We start from the raw sequence: 18,826 nt of genomic DNA, 5'->3' as shown, positions 1-18,826 counted from the left end.
TGCTGAACTGGGTCGTGTAGCATATATGCCAATCTAATAATTTACCATGGTCTTTTACCAAATTCAAATGAGCATTGCATCATTCCAAGAACAAAACTTTGACTTGTCACCACCTCTCCTTTGAGACCTCATAAATATTCTATCAGAATATGCTGTCTGGCGAAAAAAAAGGTGATTGATCTATTTTGTCTTTAACAGTATAAGACGAAGCTCTCAAACCTGTCATATCCTTTGTATATGTAAGTACAATGTCCCTGGGTTGTTTCTACTTCTACATTTTCTATTAAGCACAAGCAGACCATCTCTCATTTTCTGAAGCAATAGTTGTAGATGGCCTATGTTATCTAACCTAACCTTCTTGTGCCAAGGGATAGCGTGTGCTGAGTCTCCTCTGCTTGTGGGCAACTCCAGCCTTTTACCTGTAAACCAGAAATCAGCATCCATTATGTTCTCTATGGAAGAATATCCACATTTGGCATAGCCAAAAGGACAAGAAATAATGCATTTCTATCTCATTTCCAGTCTTTCCAAGCCTTGTATCTGCACATATGTATTAGAGCTGTCATTTGCTGTGTGCTGCAAGTTCAGCAGATGATTGTTTTCATCTTGGGACATGCCAAGCACACAGGGCAGTTCATCTCCATGTTTTTTCTTGTGGACCGTTTTAATAAGTAACTAGAAATTTGGAGCATGCAGTATATGGTTGAGCTGCCTCCACCAGCTGTCTTATGAATAATGTACGTATCTTTGATTTCCTTTCTATCTGAACAGTGGCTGTGTTGGTGCAGTAAGTTTTGAAGACAATGACAATGCTGACGTAGACTTAATCCCACTTAATAATGTGCAAATTTCAAAGCCTCTCTACACGAGCACTGCACAGTATGTTTCTCTTATTAGCAGGATTTTGATACTGCTTCTTGAGTTCTTGTTACTTGGGAAAGGGGGAAAAAAAAGTCAAAGATCTGGTCTTGGGCCAAAGAATAAAAAGAAATGGGGGGAATGCTCGTCATTCTTTTTAATAACTTGAATGAGGTCTGTTGGCATAGGAAGCACAATGGGCTTTCAGACACAAGGTTGAATTTGAAGAGTCCTTTTTAATAACTGGGTCAGTAGTAAATGGCCTCCAGTGATAACTGCCTACAGTGGTCAATGCAGCTCTGTATAAATCTGAGGGACCATTCAGCCTAGATATACGAAATTAGTCAAGGAAGCTGATACAGAATGAGCAGAGAGATGTCTACTGAGATGGTGGTGTAACAGATTTTATCCATCTACTTGTGTTATAGTAAGCTTAAATACAACCTGTTTTGACTAAGTATGAATTTATCATAGAACATTAAGGCCTGATTCTTTATTGTATCACATTTATGTTACAGTTTCAGGGAAATTACCCTCCTAACACAACGCATCATGCTTTTCAACCACAAATGTTGATTAGGGTTTTATTTCATCCAGGAGTTGCTCTATGGTCGAAGTGACCCTGCCATCCGTCTAGTACAGAATGGTCATAATAGACTGGCAATAATTGACTGTTGGACCAAGGCTACCCTTAGTGTGCCCATTCTGGGAAGTAAAAGCTGCCTGTGGTAACACCAGTGCAATATACTGTCTTGGTGTAGTGAACTCTTCATGATCAGCTGACTCTGACCTAGGCTGGGGTGGAATTCGGAATATAGTCTCCCTCCTGCTGTTAAGCTTGCTAGACTAATTGCACAACCAAGTTTTAAGAATTCAGCAGGCACCTTGCCCTTTTTCTCAGTTGAGAAAGGCTGCATGTGAAGCTGGTCTGAGCACATCTGCTAGATCATACCCCAAAACACCTGACTTGTGGTTCCGAATGATGCTAAGTGTACCTAACACAGACATTCCTGTAAATGTCCAGCAGAAAAAAATGTATTTGTGTTACATTCAAGGCTCAAGTGGGGAGGACACGGAAGAGAAGGTTCTGAGCTTAGCACACACCAGAAATTTCTGCTGATGCCATTCTGAATAGAGTCCTTACTTCCAAAAAACCCTATGTTTATTTTCAAACTATGACATACTTTCATACTGCAAACGCTTCCTGTTCTTTAGTATTAATAGCAGGTCTGTTGAGTAGAAGTACATGTGCCGTTCTGTGATGGGTATTGCAACTTGAATATTGCCGTGATAAAAATGTGTGATTTTTAACTTTAGCCACTAGATGGCCTTTGAGTTCGCAAAAGCTCCCTGAGTGCCGTTAGGAACACCCAACTTGTAGCTAGATCACGAGCTCTGACATCTAAAGGTTTTCACTTTAAGCCTTTCCTAAAGTTCCCCTTAGTAGCTTGAGCTGGTATTAAGCACGTATTTGCAAATTTTTGAGAAATTAAAACAGTAGAAGTAACAATATAATGGTAAGAGCTAAAAATCATAAAACAAGAGGAAAGCGACAGTTCTGTTTACTTAATCAGATTTTCTCTTTGCATAGGCCTTTCCTTTCTGTCCTTTCAGTGGCCTTGCACAGTCCCCATTTGTGACAAAACTACAGAAGGGATACTTTGTTGGGGGAAGCAGAGGGAGAGAAACTGTAAAAATATTTCCCTCTCTGTTCTGAAGAAAACGCATAATGCTGGGCGTTACTCACATACGGCAGAGCGTGTGCTAAACATTCCTAGTTGCTGGGAGCTGCCTTGGAAGTAGCTGGAATTTATGATCTCTGCCTTAAGTCTGTTTTTTACATCAGTTTCAGGGAGAATGCACATTCTTTTGTAATGCATCACATGCTGCCACACTTGTGAGGAATGGCACATCATTCTTCACACAGCCTTACTCACTACAGCAGTACATTCACGGGCAAAATAAGGTGCTAAGCATTGTACAATGGTCAAGTTTGACCCATATTACTGCAACCGAACCTATTAATGTCAACCTTTTATGTGCATAATGTACCATTCTGATTATTTTATCTCACCTCCTGCATAAGTCATCTGATTTCTCACAGCCTTCACCTAACGTGTAACTTCTGCTTGAATTAGAACATTAAAAGAATATAAAATGATTGTTAAGAAATGAGCTTTAAAAATAAAATAAATATTTAAAAATAAAAAACATATAGGATACAACATAGTACTGAACAGATTTCTGAGTTTGAAGGGAAGTTAGGAGAGCTATTAACCCTTAGTTCTGCCATGTCGTGCTGCTGTTGCTGTAGAGCTTTGAAGACTAGAAGCTGATGTGTACACTGTGCTGCAAACAGACAGATGTGTAGTCTGGAACTCGTTGCAGTGTATGGTATCATGGTGGATTTATAAGTTTGAGCAACAGGTTCTGTATTACCTTATCCGGTATTCTCCATGTCATTTTCCTGTTTTTTAGTGAGTGAGGCCATGGGTTTCATTGATTTCTGGCAACCAGGAGACCAAGATTTCTGAGACCTAAAAGATTCTGACACCTCAAAGCTGTGAAAAACTCAATTCCACCTGAAAAATTCTATTAAGTTCTTCATAAAATATATTTATTCTCTGTGATTATCAGACACCAAGATTGCTATGATTTTAAGCAGAGGAAAGAAGAAAGTCAGAAAGGAGACATAAAAGCGATCCCTGTAATTTTTTTTTCCACTTTGTATGTTTGCCAGTAGCTCTGGAAAGATGTGTAGGTATCACGGCTGCTAGACACCCACCAAAATCCTTGAGAAGTTAGATATACGCTTTGGATTTAGAAGCCTAAATATGCTTTGTAAGTCTGTAAAATATAAAAATCTCTTTGTAGATAGCCACTTTCACTCTTTCACGGACTAGCAGTTGCACTTCCTGCCTCTAGCACTTGGGCAACAGCATCGGTGCTCAGGCATTACTCTGGAGTGAGACACTATTCTTCCCCAGATGACGCAAGAATGTGGTTGCCATTCAAATTAATAGCAAAGCTGAAACTAGCTAAGAGTCATCTGTCATGTAATTTTGCAGAGACAAACAGGAAGAGTGGTGAACCTGGGCATGTTTTGTATGTTACCCTTGTGCCCACCCTCTCTTCCTTTTGGCAGAACAGGAAACCATCTTCTGTTTTTCTTCTTTTTTCTTAGGGAATTAGAAAAAAGATAAAAGTCATGACTTAGGCTGCAGTTGAGCCTAAAAGCCCCTAGACTGAGACCAGAGTTGTGAAAAGCTGCTGTGCCTATACCCAGCACTCTAAATAATACTCTGAAGTCTACCGTGCAGTTTAGAAGTTTTAGAGGTGGGAATCCACGTACAGTGGGATTAAGTGGTTTGCCAAATCCCACTGGGAATCTGTAGCACTGTTAGGAATTAAACTTCATGTATCCTTGAGCCCTAGCCTGTGCCTTTTTTTTTTTTACCAAACTCTGAGCTTTATGCTGTTGAAATGCTGCTTTGCTGAAACTTGGTTTTAAAAAATAATAATTAACACAAAATGACGGCCATGGTTCTTAAAAGTTAGACCATAGTTCTTAGAAGTTAGGCTGAAACACAAGTGAAGACTTAGGAATCTAAGTAATTTTTTATCCAGTTTTTTTCTGTGGTTCAGACATGGAATAGCTGTGGGAGTCTTTGCCACATGTAAAATGCCACGTCATAAGTGTTGTGACTTGTCTAGAAGCACTAAATTTAAGAGTCTGAATTTACTAATCAAAACTATGTCCATGATCTGGTGGCAGTCTAGGCTGATCGGTGGGCATTTCCCTAAAGGAGCTGTGGAAATGCTTTTCTCGGGTCAGACTCTTCATCTTCACACATGACCACTGATCCTGGATGGTAATTCAGTTCCTGTCATTCTCTTCTAGGCTTTCATTAAAGTCTGTCTTGGGGGAAAGGGATCAATTATATCATCTCTTGTGGTCTCTTCCAGCCCTGGAATGTAGCATCATTCTTAATATCCTGGGTTTGTGTATGCGCTCCTGAATCTGATTTAGGATGAACTTGTTCCTCTCTTTCATCCTTGGTTATGTTGCAATGTACACCTAAAAGCTAGAATCTTCTATAATTTCTTTGCCAAGGACAACATACAAATCTTTAAAAAAAAAAAAAAAAAAAAAGAGCTGGTCAAAAAATTAGGAAGTTGTGAAAGAGCACTCTGAAAATCTCTTTGTAATGCAGTCCTTTTCCACCAAAAGATCTCCAAAACCCTTTTATAAAACTTACCATGATCTCGTCTTACAGCTCAGTGCTCCATCAAGTGGACTACATTGTCAGAGCACAGGAGTTCTAGCTTGAATCTTGTCTTTTTATGCCACTAAATAGCAAGGTTCCAAATTGAATGGTTTGGTGTTTTTTTGTATTTTCATTGTATGTTACTTTGTGTAATTTTTTTAGGTATACTGGACAACAGTTGTCCAGTGGATCAAGTGGCTTTTGTTGTATTTTTAAATTTACTGATTTTTGGTGCATAGTTTCTTCTTCTTGTGGGTTTTTTTTCCTACTTTCTCCACTTGTCTGCCTACTTTAAACTCTCTTCTTGTATTTCCTTTCTTTTCTTTCAAACCCATGAAGTGTGAATTCCATTGGAGTCAACGAGTTAAAGGTATCTGCTTAGCAAAATTTACTGAACAGGGATAGAATTGAGTATCTGTTCATATTTTTGCAGAACTGCGACCTCTGTGATTTGTTTTGGAAGACTTTGGAGTTTGAATTGATTATGTCTGTTTTCCTTGGTTATTTTTTTCTTTGTTTCTTACTGATTTGATTATTAATTATTTGCTTACAATATTTATTTATTTGTGGAAGATGAATACTGCATTTGGTTTTATATGTCACATAGCTAAACATATACTAGGTAAGGAAGCAACTGAGAGCTAAAGAGTATGTTTTGTGCAGCCAGCCAAGGCTTTCAAAAATAGCTCAGCAACCACACATGAAAACCAGAATTCTGAAAGGGCTCACATTCTGGGTGCATGTTGATTGCTAAGCTCCTGTGAAAATCTGGCCACAAACACCACAATGAAACTTTTAGGTGCTGAGCACTTCTAAAAATCTGAACCCCTGTGTGTAACTGCTGCTCCAACCCAAATGTGTATCAAGGTAGAAAAGGACAGTCTGAATTCTGAGGAAACACTGTATTTTCAGCTCCCTTCAGCAAGTTACACAAAGGAATAAACTTCGCAGCACAGCTACTGTGGCTTCCAGGAAGGCTCAGACTGCTAAATTCTCTGGGCACTTTTGAGACTCTCCATGTTATTAATAAGTGAAAATAAGTAATGACGCAGCTCATTCTTTCTTGTTATTAACAACTACTTTGAAAAATAATCCTTTTCTTATTCAGAAGTGCATTTTGAACCTAATAATTTTGAAAACCATACAGAAACTGGTTTTATTGCATCAGATGGATTCCCCACATAATCATCTGCTGTTCTCTTTTTCTTAAACATCTTTAGAGGTATGTAATTTTTTATAATTCTCCTCCACCCCTTGTCACCAGCTTTTCCTTTTGTTGACCTCTTCCCCAATCAGCTGCTGAAACAAGGTTATGCACTACATGGTATTTTAGTTCTGCAGGTGTTCTAAGGGTCAATGGAAAAAAAGCCTCCCACGCTGGTGATGGGGATTTCCTCTGTAGCATTCATGGGCAGGGCTCTGGTAAATGCTCGGCCTGACAGACACAAATAACTCTCCTCCTTGGCATTGTTAGAACTCCCTTACACCCTCAGTGAGTTAGCAGTACTTAGTGTAGTAACAGTGTAGCACCCACAGTGCATTCCAGCGTACACATCAACAGTTCATATCAATCAACTGTTACATCTGCCTTATGCTTTTCTCTTTTGTGTGTCTTTTGTATTATAGCACAGCAACTTCCCGATTTCTCACTGTGGTACTTACTGCAACCTACCTCTTGAAATTTGACAAAAGGAGTTAGGACAGAGATTATGTTTTCTTGTTCCACATGAAAAGACTCTGCCTCCAGAAGTAAGTAAAAATCTGGCAGTCGTTAGCATTTTAAAACTTGCTACTCATAATTCATCAGCTCTCATAATACTCAGTAGAGGGCAGTGCTTACACAATACATATGCATTCTAACGAAGTGTTATTTACTTAGCAGCACTTTTGAAGCATCAACTAATTAATTGCCATAACACTGGTAAAGTAGATTATAGTATTAGTTTTTGGAAGATGAAGACTGAGGAGGGCGAAGTGACTTGTCCAAGGCCACAGTTGTCTGTGGCAGAGAGAGGACAGGATCTGACCAAAATCCATTTCTGGAAGCAGTTGATTGAAATGGGAACTTAATACTTACAGTTTCTAAGAAGACAAAGTCCTAAGTGTTTCAAGTCCTGCAGTTCTTGCCCAAAGCTATTCTCTGAAACTACCCCTTATTCTTGGTTTCTCAAGCACATTGGGCAAAATGCTACTATCGCATCAGTGTATCTGTAGTGACTTCAGTCATATTTCTTCAGTGTAGTCAGCTTCCAACTGACTGTGTGCATGCATCCCTTATCATTTCAAGTTACCACAGAAACCTCACAGGCCACAATTAGCTGGGGACAGGACCCAATGCACCTTGCATAGTCATTTTCATGGGTTGCCTAAGAGCTTTCCCACAATGTATCTTTTCTTCAGAAACTGACAGCTCGTCCACCATGTATGCCTTTTTAGTGATTTTCCAATCTGAGTCATTCGGGGGGTTGAGGGTGGGGGATGCTGAAATATCCTACTTTGACATTTTCCAAATGAGATTTTATTGCCGGCTTGAAATGCTTTCTTGTTTCTCAAAAATATTACCCCCTACTAAAAAGAGGGGTTGAAAAAGTCAAAAGCAGAATAAAACAGTTTGAAATTGTAGAAACAAAATGTTCCAGTTCAACGTGATTAAAAATATTTCTGGGGAATTACCGTTTTGATGGTTTTATCCTTTTAGAAATCCCAAATCCATTTGTAAATACCCATTCCCTATCCTGCTTTGATAGCTGAGGGAGAAGAGTATGAAATGCAACCCCAGTGCTCTGTTCAAAAATCCTGTCGGTCCCATTCTTCGCTTGCATGAAGCACCTTGTTTTGACTTCACAAGTTCTCTCAGGTATATTCTTCCCCAACACTAGAGACTTTATGCATTGAGTTTCCTGACATAGGATCACATCTGAGGCATTTTTACCACAGGTTATTCTGCTTTGCAAATAGGATCATGGAGTAAAAGAAGGACCACAAGCGTGTGAACTGTCAGTCTTCCTGGAAGGGAGTTTGAAGTGGAAGCCAGCTGCAAGTCTTATGTACTGTGAATGAGGCCTATTTTATAATTGCAGTAACCAGAAGAGCTAGTTAATGACTTAATCTGGTGATCTAGTTCTATGGGATTTATCCAACAGTGTTTCTAAGAAAGAGTAAGATGTTAGGAGCTCTTTGCTCATAAATGCAAGATTGCTTTCACTAGACACAGTTTCTGCACAAAAAAATTTGGATACCTCAGTCTCTCAAGCTGAAGTGCTAGATCCGAGGTTTTCAAGAATTAGAAATTATTTGGGGGAATCTTGATTTTACTCCCATAGAAACAGCTGACATGGAATTTACATGGTAAACCTGGGCATCCAGTGCCCTGGAGACACCCCAGAGCATCACTTCCAGCTGCTGCTTCAGAACAGTATGGGTCTCCTGTGGGTCCTGTGCTATAGGGGGTTATCTCAGATACCTGAAGGCATCTCAGATAGCTCTAAATACCAGTATGAGTGGCCCACACTGTTTTTCCTGAACACTACCAGGAAATAAAAGTCTTCAAAGACATCCCGAGATGGACAATATGAAACAGAGGCACACCGAAGCAGAGGCACTCCAAATCACTACATTCCACTTGAAAACTCTTAGAGCTTGCACAGATTCAACTGTCAATGCTGTATGTTGCTTATTTTGGGGACTAAGAGCTGCTAGCATGATAACAAGGAAGCATATGATCGAGAGAGATGTCATGGTTACAGAAAGAAACCTTGATGACGACAGCATAACCACAGTTTTGTATGTTGCCCAGTGGCAGCCTGGCACTTAGTTGTTTTCTTTGGCAGCAGCAATCTGGTTTAGCAGCTCATTAGAGAAAACACACAAGATCTAGACAGCATGATCCAAAAACAAAAAACCAAAGGGGTATTTTTTTAACCTCAGTTTCTTCTGCTTTATCACATACATAACCGCAGCACTTTTTTGCATCTTCTTTGCAGGTTCCCAGGAGAGCAGCTGCTTTACTGTAGTGTAAGCGTTCTTACTATCCTTTTAGCTTCTCCCTGCCCATCTCTCTTCTCTTTCAGAGCTACATCCTTCCCACATGTTATGAATATACCAACTTCTGTCAGTCCTTTCTAACAGGCAGTCTAGAACAAATCATCTTCGTCATCTCTCAGACTTGGTTTTTGGATAACATTTGGCTGTTTATGATGCTTTTCTCTTCTGATTTTGCAAGTTTTAAAGGTCAGAAGATGTTGTCAATCAGATGCCTCACAGTGCATAATGTATTTGAATATCTCCACAGTTATACAGTTATTATGTGAGTTAACTCCAAATAGGCTTATAGAATATTGCAAGTTAATATGCGGCTTCTTGTGATCTCCTTCTCTTCTCTGTAACACTCATGCAATTTCAAGGAAGTCAACAGAATTTCTTTATTATATGTGAGAGATGTGTCTTGGTATGTAGCACATCACCAGGGTAATAAAACTGTTCATAGTCTGACTGATTCCTTCAAAGTGATATCACATTTTCAGTTTTGGCTGAATGCGTGTGCTTATACTCAAACCTGCCCAATGTCCATTGTGTCCCTCAGTGGGATCCCTGCATAGGCAGATGAAATTTTCTACGCATATGCACATGGCCTGACAACTGTCTACTTTGACATAAAAAAGCAAATTTGTCTGCAAGCCATTTTGTCCAATTCTCAAAAATATGTTCCACTGCTCTATTATATGTTCAGGCCTACTTGTTACCCCTGCATGGCTGCTGTCAAGACAGAGAGATTTGTTACTTGCTCAGCCAACTACCTGGCGATTCCCCATAGGTAACAGCTTCCCAAGTGCTACAAAACTGGTGTACTGATGCCACAAAGCCATCTTCTCTGGAGGCTCACGCACTGGAGCATAGCCCAGGGAATAAAGCAGCATATGAATGTATGGGTTAGTGCAAGGCTATTCTAAAGTAAGACAAAGGACTAGATGGTCTTTCTGCTAACTATGGGTACAAAGACTACAACATATACCACCAATGCTTCCGTGGAAAGTATTGTTCACCCTCAGTCCTTTGTTATTACTGTGGTAGGTAGATACAGCATTTTGTCATTACCTCTGCTATTCTGACGAGGGAATCTCAGAGCCAAGTTTCCTAGTACGCAAGTCAAAGTATTTTCTGATAAGCCACATCTCACACATATGTCCAGTTGCGCAACCTGTGCTGAACTTCATTGCAGAGAAGTAGCTGATCAGCTGTACTGAAACTAATAGCTCTATGCACTTTACAGGAACTGTTTATTTTTACTCAGGGGTACAGGGGAACCAAAAAATACCTCAGAGATTATTTTTCAGGAGGCACTGTTACTATTCATGTGGTCTGAAGTCCCGCAAAGGACTAATGCAGGCAAGGTTTACAATCCCAAGTATTTAGTTGATTCAGTGGACGAAACAGCTTGTCATGAGCTCTTACCTCCATGTGTATGGGCAGTCTGGATATATCTATAATTCAACAGTGTCCTATTTTGTGCTGTCAATATAGGACAGTGCTGATGATACTCTCTGAATAACTTTGTGCTGAAAAAAAGCTGTCATATTGGTGTTTTAGCTTGTTTTATTTTTAATCTTCATGGATTATGTCTCTGAATTCATGTTAGTACCTTCTCTTTTTTTTCTATTATTTTGTCCATCTCTGCTTCATCTTGCAGCAATTACTGTCAAAATTTTCTGATAGGTAGAATTCTTTTCTCCGTCTCCTTAAGGAACTGTCTTTGAATTTCACATTAACACTTATCAGAATTAACAAAAGGCTTTAGTTTTCCAAGATGTGGCACATACTGTCTCAGTCCACTGGTGTACTCGAGTTAGAATTTCAGTTGATGTGTCCAAGCAGTGTTAATAATATTGCATATACATGTAAATATGTTCTTAATAAATTCTAGGGGAAATTTAGACGACTTCAGAATCATTTAGGAAACCATTTGTGGTTTAGGCCATGAGAAACACACCTGTTGGCCAAAAGCCTGCTACCTAAATTCCATGTTTGAAGCTGAATCTGTATCACATTTTTAAAGAATATTTCCTTACTTTTTGTGCTCTTTGCAAACCCCATGACCCCATTTTTTCTTTGAGATTAAATTTAGCTTGTAATCATTAGTATAATGCAAATATTCAACCTAAACAACTGAGGAAAAAAAAAAGGAAGTGTCACTAAAGAACTCACTTTTGCCATGTCTAACCAAAGATTTTGGGTCAGATCATCAGCTAGATCATCATGAAGTTGTTTCACTGATCTTAAAGAAGCTATGCCAGTTCATACATTCTAAGGACTACTTATTATATTATGAAGAGTTTTATACCCCATCCATCTTCAATAAACACCAGGTATTTTAGAACTGATCTGTAAGTTGTATTTCAAGCCTATAGTCATTTAATCTACTCTTTCTTCATCCTCCACCCCCCCTTTAACTTTTTCCTTTAGCACTCCAAATATCCCTGGATACACTGGCAAGGTTCATTGGTCAGCAACCCAGCCGGCAAATTCTAATCTTCCATCAACAACCCCATCAATAATTGCACGAATGCATGGGTAGGTATGAGGTATATTTTTCAGCTTGTTCAGAAAGATTACAGGGAAAATACTAATTGCATTTATTTGGTTTAAGAACAATTAAATGTTAATAATGACATTCCATTGGCTTAAAAAATACAGAACAGTTGGGGTTGGATCCTACCACTTTATTGTCATGCTAATCTGAAATCCTTTTGAGATTTTAAAATTTTTCTGGAACATCGTAAGGCATGTATTGGGAAGGTGCCTTAACACTGAGGTAAATCATGATTTCTAAATGTGGATTATTTCCACACTGAGAAATTTTTTCTTTAGCTATGGTCGCTAAGGTCTTAAGTGAATTTTTTTTTTTTATGATTGATCTGTGTGTGTGTTTTGAAAGAGGCCCATGAATGTCAAAGTTAAAAATTCTCAGAAGAAAAATATGTGGTGTTATGTTTCCAAAGTGGTGCTGGCAGACTTATGAAATAGGTATTTGCTATACAAAAATAGTTGTTAAAAATGGGTGGGGTTACTCAGAAGGCAGTGAGAGGCAAAATCATGCCATGCCCCACACCAATGCAGCCCAGGACCCTGTGACTGTGAAATTATCGCAGCTCCACATCACTACTGTGGCTACCTCATGAAGTGAGTTGATAATCTTTATTCTCTCTTGCTCTTCCATTCAAGGCTTGTTAAAACTATGGGCCAGTATAAGTATTTAGGTGTCTAACTTGTTGGTTTCAAAAGAGCCAGACACAACTCAGAACAGCTGAAAAACTGTTTTTCTTTTGTTAGCACAAAGAGCTTCTGACGTTGGCAAAGGACCAACCTAGCCTTTCTCCCAGTAGCTTCAGAATAGCTTAATAACTGTTTGTTTCCCCTGTCTCCTTTATGATTTCCTGCTTTAGGTTCTGATTTTTTTGTTATCCATAATGATCTAGGACATGGTAACCCTATCCCAAGTGTCCGTCTTTTCCTGAGAGATTTGTCTTCCATTAAGCTGTTCAGTTGGCCTTAGAATTTTGTTCTCAACACATGACACCTTTTTCAGCACTGCCAGTACAACGTATCCAGAAAGGGCTTGAGGAGCTTTAGGGACCTGCCTGGCTTTTAAAGAATTCACCTTGTCAAGTGTTTCATCCTCGTGCAAAATGCATTGACTTCCATTTCTACTGCCCTCCATCCGTTCAGCTCTGCTCTTCTCCTCTTGTGGTTATACTTAGAAAATAGGCAGTCACCTGTAGTCACAGCTTGCTGTTGACAGGGAATGAAAATACGCAACTGAGTCCCGAGTCTCGATGGGCTAATAAAGCTGAACTTGGAGCAGCCTGATGCAAGACTAACTTGCTTGTAAATGTCACAGGAAAATGCATGTTAGCAAAGATCATTGAGAGACATCAGACAGATACCCGATCTCAAGAGCAAAAAGACAGGCGCCACTGTGATCTAAGAAAGGAAAACACATCTGCTACTTCCTTTTACTTTCTACAGGTGTTACTTTAGTGGATCATAGTGGATGAGTTTTCTCAGTTTTTAGTGGATGGCAAGAACGGGGTTCTCATTCTGTGCTAGTGGAGACTTTCCAGAACCAGGATGGGATCCCCTGACTTTTTTGAAGACGGGTGTCTAGGAAGCAGACAGCAGGCATAATGGCACCCGGATGCTGTAGGCCAGGTTTTACTGCCCTTTTTCTGAGCTGAGTGGTATACTCCCCTGAGGGTAGAACCACTGGTTGCAAAACTGTAATGGTCCTAGTTTACTTTCTCTGGGGCTACTTGTGGAGTAAGATAGTGTTCACTGACTCAAGACAGAGGATCGTAGCCCTCTATGAAACTGCTATGTAAAACTACTAGGGATGCTGGGAATGTCCCCCGAACGTTAGTTAGTGACGCCCGTAAAAGAGAGATGTTCAACACTTGATTCCTTCCCTTTGTAAAATAAATTATAAAAGTCCTGCTGATTTCAGTGGTCACAGGTCAAGCTAGACTGTAGTGGAGGGGTGAAGAGAAAAGAGGTTATTCCTGGAATTTGGGGTCAGACTACCCCAATTCACCTCCACATGCTTTTCATGTACAGCATGATCTCATTCTTACTGTTTTTAAAATGGCGACCCCTTTTTTTCTCACTTTGATCATCCTCAAGCCATGACTGTAATAATTTCTCAGAAAGCAGCAAGTGATTGCATGTGGTGGATGCTTTTATAGCTGCTTTATTTGACATGTCTACAATATACGGTCAGTCTCCTGAAGACAATTATGGGTATCAGAGGGAGTCTTTTGTCTACTGCTAACATGGTCTAATAAATGCTCCTGTCAAAAGTATCAGCAACATCAGATAGACCGGGCAGCATGCAACCACTTCTGCATTGTATTTCTATCACACAGAGCTTCCACAGTATGTGGGGCAAACCCCTTTATAACTGTTTTAAGCATTCTGGACTCAACAGGACTGTAAAGGATATAGAACAGAAGAAATATGGTTTCTTCATCTTTGAATATGAATGGTATTTTTATATGTCAAGATTTATTGATGTATTTTTATTGTATTGTTGTTTCCAGGTAATCTCAAGGTGAAGTCAGAAAATTAGGTTTCAAAGTCCTTTAGTGCAATTAAATTCTGGCAGCATTGATTAGTTTTTGCATAGGAAGAAATGTTTTATGTGTTGGTTTCTGTTTTGTTTTGTGTTTAAATGAACTGTCCATAGCTACCCAGAAAACACAAATCCATTTTGCACCATGAGTTGTGTGGAAATGTGTTTGCCTTGCCAGCTTGTATAAAGTAGTGCTGGATTTAATTTAACTTTGGAGAGGTGGATTGCACCTTTTCAGCAAGTTACTTTGGAGATTTCAAAGGGGTCTTTAGGTCAGAAGCAAGTATTTTTTTGTTCGGAGAGTGAGTGAACATAAGACTCTGTGGTCATTTCTGTGTCAGCCCTGGTTTTGATAGGTGTTTTGCAGCAGAGGGGCTATACCAACTTAGCTTGTAGATATAAGATTATTTATAGTGCCTCTTCCTGTAGAAGATGAGAAGAATTTTAGAAGTCTAGTATAAATTGTCCCCAGCATCTTTTCTAATCCCCATCCCAGTATTCTGTACCACGAGGACTGGGCGTCTGAAGCAGGCATGTCATGGTACCAGAAAAGTGTTCCTTCTAGGCTTGAAAGCCAAACCTCCAGCATCGCCAGAGTTAGCCCTCCAGGGAGCACAGGGCCTTACATGCTTGAATGCATTCAGCATCCTCATAGCAGTTCTCCACAGTGCGCAGGTAAGTTGTGAAGCAACTGTGTGTGTCCAAGGACGGCTGAAAAAAGGCAAGAGGCAGAACATACCTTTCTCACAGCTGCTGCAGGGATCTGTCTTCCAGCATGTTACATATATCCTGAAAGTAAGATTTAAAATTTTGAGGAAGATTTGCCACCATTCTGTTTAAGGGGGCTGATTTTAATACTATGGCATATTGCAAATTATTAATATTTTCTGAGGCCAGTGGGCATAACGGTTTATGAAGAATGCAGTGAGAGGGAAGAGGGAATGTTTAGCAATATGCGAACACGTTTTAAAAGTCTTTTTTTCTCTGTCTTCTTGTGACTGCAGATGCATAGCAAAAGAAGGAATTCTCGTCTCAGTATAATCACCAGGGACCTTCTTCTCAGATGGTGATTCCAGTTAGTCCTCAGAATTCTTTCAACAAGAGAAAACGAGAAACTATTACAGTTTAGAAAGTGTCAATCCTTTTTACCTGCATAACTGAGAGCCTCAGTGTCTTGACAGTGAGGAGGAAGGAAATGTGTGAAGATGTGTGGATACTTTAAATACGGAACAAAAATAAAATAACATAGAAGTGGGTGTTTGTGGTAGTCCTTATTACATTATTCTCATATTTATGACTTACTAGTGCTGACAGTTAAAACCATATTAAAAACAAGAGGAGTCGTAAGTCAAAGGCTTGAAGCTTGCTCTCTGTACTGGATTGCCTTGTTAACTAAGGTAGAAAATTATGCTGTAGCTGTTCCATCCATTGACATAAACATTTTATGTATATATATATATACACATACACATGCAGACACACATATGTAAATGCATTATTAACTAAGAAATCATTACAGAGCAGCAGCCCTTCTCACCAGCTGTCCTAAGCATGCCTTGCAAAGATGGTTAAATGTCACAGGGTGAGATTTTAATCTCTGCCTGTGCTGTCTCTGTGTGTAGTAGTGAATAAAAGGAGCCAGGTTATGGTCTCTGGTCTGGATGCTAATTAAGACTGTATGGCTTGCACCCATGCTTCTTAAATTCTCTTATGCTTAAACTGAAAACAGTTAAATAGGGAAGATGGAGGGTCAGTGCTTAAGCCTTTGGCTCAGCACTGTTTTATTTTCTGGTGTTGGTGTAGACTTCACGAGAAAGTTGCATCCCTGAGAAAGAGAATACCAAATGCAAATTTGGAGTTCAGGGGGTTCTATTGTGCTCAAGGACCAAAATAGTCCAAATAGTTTATTCTAATTTAGACAGCCTGGCAGCTTGCTTAGAAGTTTCTGTCCTGAGGTCTCTGGTGAGTTGTATTACCCAAATCGTCTATATTGGTGCTCTGTTACCTCTCCTGCTTGCTTTTCTCCAGTAGGCTTTTGAGGTACATACATGTGTAACATGTTTACAAGAAATAGCTTTCCCATCCTCAGTTAAGGGCTTTCTGTGAAGGATTATAAAATGTACGAAAGGGCTTTTCCAGAGCAGACTGAAGACTCATTAAAAATACTGAAAGGTCGGGAATATAAACCACAGAGCCAGAAGACAGCAAATTTGCAGAAAGAACTAACATCTCTCAACAAAGGGGTTAGATCCTCAGCAGCAGTAATGGGAACTGAGCATCCAAATCCCTGATGCTTCTGCGCAAATCTCAGTCACTCAGGATGTACAAGCCCCTAGGGAATGTAAGGTGACAGCTAAGCAAGACAAGCATGGATGCTAAGGTACACCATTTCTCCCAATAAGACTGTAGAAGGTTGTTTATTCTAAAGTGGAGCAGAAATATTCCAGTTCTTGAAATGCCTGACCTAACACAGAAACTATATCACTTTTGGCTCACTGTGTTTTCATCATGTGCAAAACACCCACACCTGATTTTTTAAAAGAGATTCTCTCATCTAATCAGTTTCTCTGCACGCATTAAATTAGAACTTACGGGTACATGTTCAAAATTAAAGCCTATGTACAGGTACAGGAAGGAAGCAACCTGCCTTTGCCTTTTGTGCTTGTCCATTTTGGAGCTGCACATGTATACAAGTCAGTGAATATTTTAGATGAAAACACAGTCTCTTTGCAAATTTGGCTTATTATGTCCCATTGAATTATTATGTACCATATAAAAATATTTGCAAATTTGTTGCTGGTTACAAAGGCTATGTTGTTATACGCTTGAGAAGGATTCCAATTAAATCTTTCAGAGCCCCAACTCTGCAGTGCAGAGAGAGCGATCTGACTTTGGGTAAGAATGTAGGAACTGTCTTTGTGCAACGCAATGCAGTGTCACAGGCTATATCTTGAACAGCAACTTAAATTCCATTCAAACTAGCAGATGAAAACTGATTACATTTTAAACCAGCAGTGGGCTGAGAACATTGACTGCAAAGACAGATGCCATCGCTTGAGTAGGTTCAGATTAGATGCTTTATGTATAAAAACATTTTACACATGGCATAATTAAAGTACAATAATCTAAGGAGACGGGAGCTATATTTAAAAAGGGGCAGGTTCTCAGCTGGATAACTCAGCATAGTTTTCTACAGATTTTACAGACTGGTTAAGAGCCAGAATCTCTACATCTAATGAGCAAAAGCTGTGTGTTAGAAATCCTCTAGATAGATCAAAATTGTAAAAAAAATTGTAAGGATGATTTACACTTCCCCATACTGCTAGATGAAGCTGAGGAAATTTATTAAAAAAAAAAACAGTGGAGAGAAAAGGTGGCTTTTAAAGTGTTTCTAGTTACTTTCAGTTTCTCTGAAAACTTGAACAAAGAGCAACAAGCTCTTAGGCCTAAAGAGCAAATGGAAGGGAAATGCTTATATCCAAACTATAAAGTCCCTCATTTCACTTAAAATAAGCTAATCAAACCAACAAAAAGCATGTTTTCAAACTGTTTTTTCCCATTAAAAAGTTTTTATGATTTTAACATATCTATATTTTCATCCTAAAATTATAGGAGAGTATTCCTTGAAACCTCAAGGACAGAAAATTTTCATGTATTGAAACAAAAGAATTTACAAAAGTCGTAATTCAAAATTAGGTACGTGGCACATTCCATACAAGGCCTATTCCTGTTTCTGCTGGCTGCAGTAGCATTGCTTTTGGTAGCAGAAGGGGACTCCTGCCATCATGTCAGTCCTAAAAATAATGCCACCTGATTTAATCTGAACCCTTCTAGATTCTGCCGTGGTTTAACCCCGTCTGGCAACTAAGCACCCCCCAGCCACTTGCTCACTCCCCCCCACTAGCCCTGCTAGGATGGGGAAGAAAATCAGAAGAGTAAAAGTGAGAAAGCTCGTGGGTTGAGATAAAGACAGTTTCATAGGGAAAGCAAAAGCCGTGCATACAAGCAAAGCAAAGCAAGGAATTCATTCCCTGCTTCCCATGGGCAGGCAGGTGCTCAGCCATCCCCAGGAAAGCAGGGCTCCATCACACATAATGGTGACTTGTGAAGACAAATGCCATCACTCCCAACGTCCCCCCTTCCCTTCTTCTTCCCCCAGCTTTATGTGCTGAGCATGATGTCATATGGTCTGGAATAGCCCTGTGGCCAGTTGGGGTCAGCTGTCCTGGCTGTGCCCCCTCCCAGCTTCTTGTGCATCTGGCAGAGCCTGGCAAGCTGAGAAGTCCCTGACTGGTGTAAGCACTGCTCAGTGTGTTACACCCCATCAGTGTGTTACCAACATTCTTCTCATCCTAAATCCAAACCACAGCACTGTGCCAGCTACTAGGAAGAAAATTAACTCTGTCCCAGCCAAAACCAAGACAATTCATGTGATTTGAGGTATGGTGAACTGGCTGTTGCTATTTTAAAATTTTCTAACTCTTCCACGCTACCCTAAAGAGAAACAAAAAAAAAACCCTAGAATATCCTTTCACTCGGTATTGTGGCATATGATATAAAGCATATGAAACAGGGTTGC

At 39.7% G+C, this 18,826-nt stretch overlaps 1 protein-coding gene across 1 annotated transcript in view; it reads left to right on the top strand.

The window, feature by feature from the left end:
- Positions 1-15,376, top strand: part of SPATA48 (spermatogenesis associated 48) — a 24,127-nt gene extending 8,751 nt beyond the window's left edge. Inside the window, 5 exon segments of the mRNA XM_035894152.1 lie at positions 199-243; positions 772-879; positions 11,586-11,693; positions 13,441-13,447; positions 15,260-15,376. Of these exon segments, the coding sequence (XP_035750045.1) occupies positions 199-243; positions 772-879; positions 11,586-11,693; positions 13,441-13,447; positions 15,260-15,376 (385 nt within the window).
- Positions 15,377-18,826: the final 3,450 nt, after the last annotated feature.

The sequence above is a fragment of the Egretta garzetta genome, unplaced genomic scaffold, assembly GCF_000687185.1.
Source record: "Egretta garzetta isolate BGI_Z169 unplaced genomic scaffold, ASM68718v1 scaffold264, whole genome shotgun sequence".
Lineage (NCBI taxonomy): Eukaryota > Metazoa > Chordata > Aves > Pelecaniformes > Ardeidae > Egretta > Egretta garzetta.
Note: the sequence above shows the minus strand (reverse complement) of the source record. Positions and strands in the feature narration are given on the sequence as shown.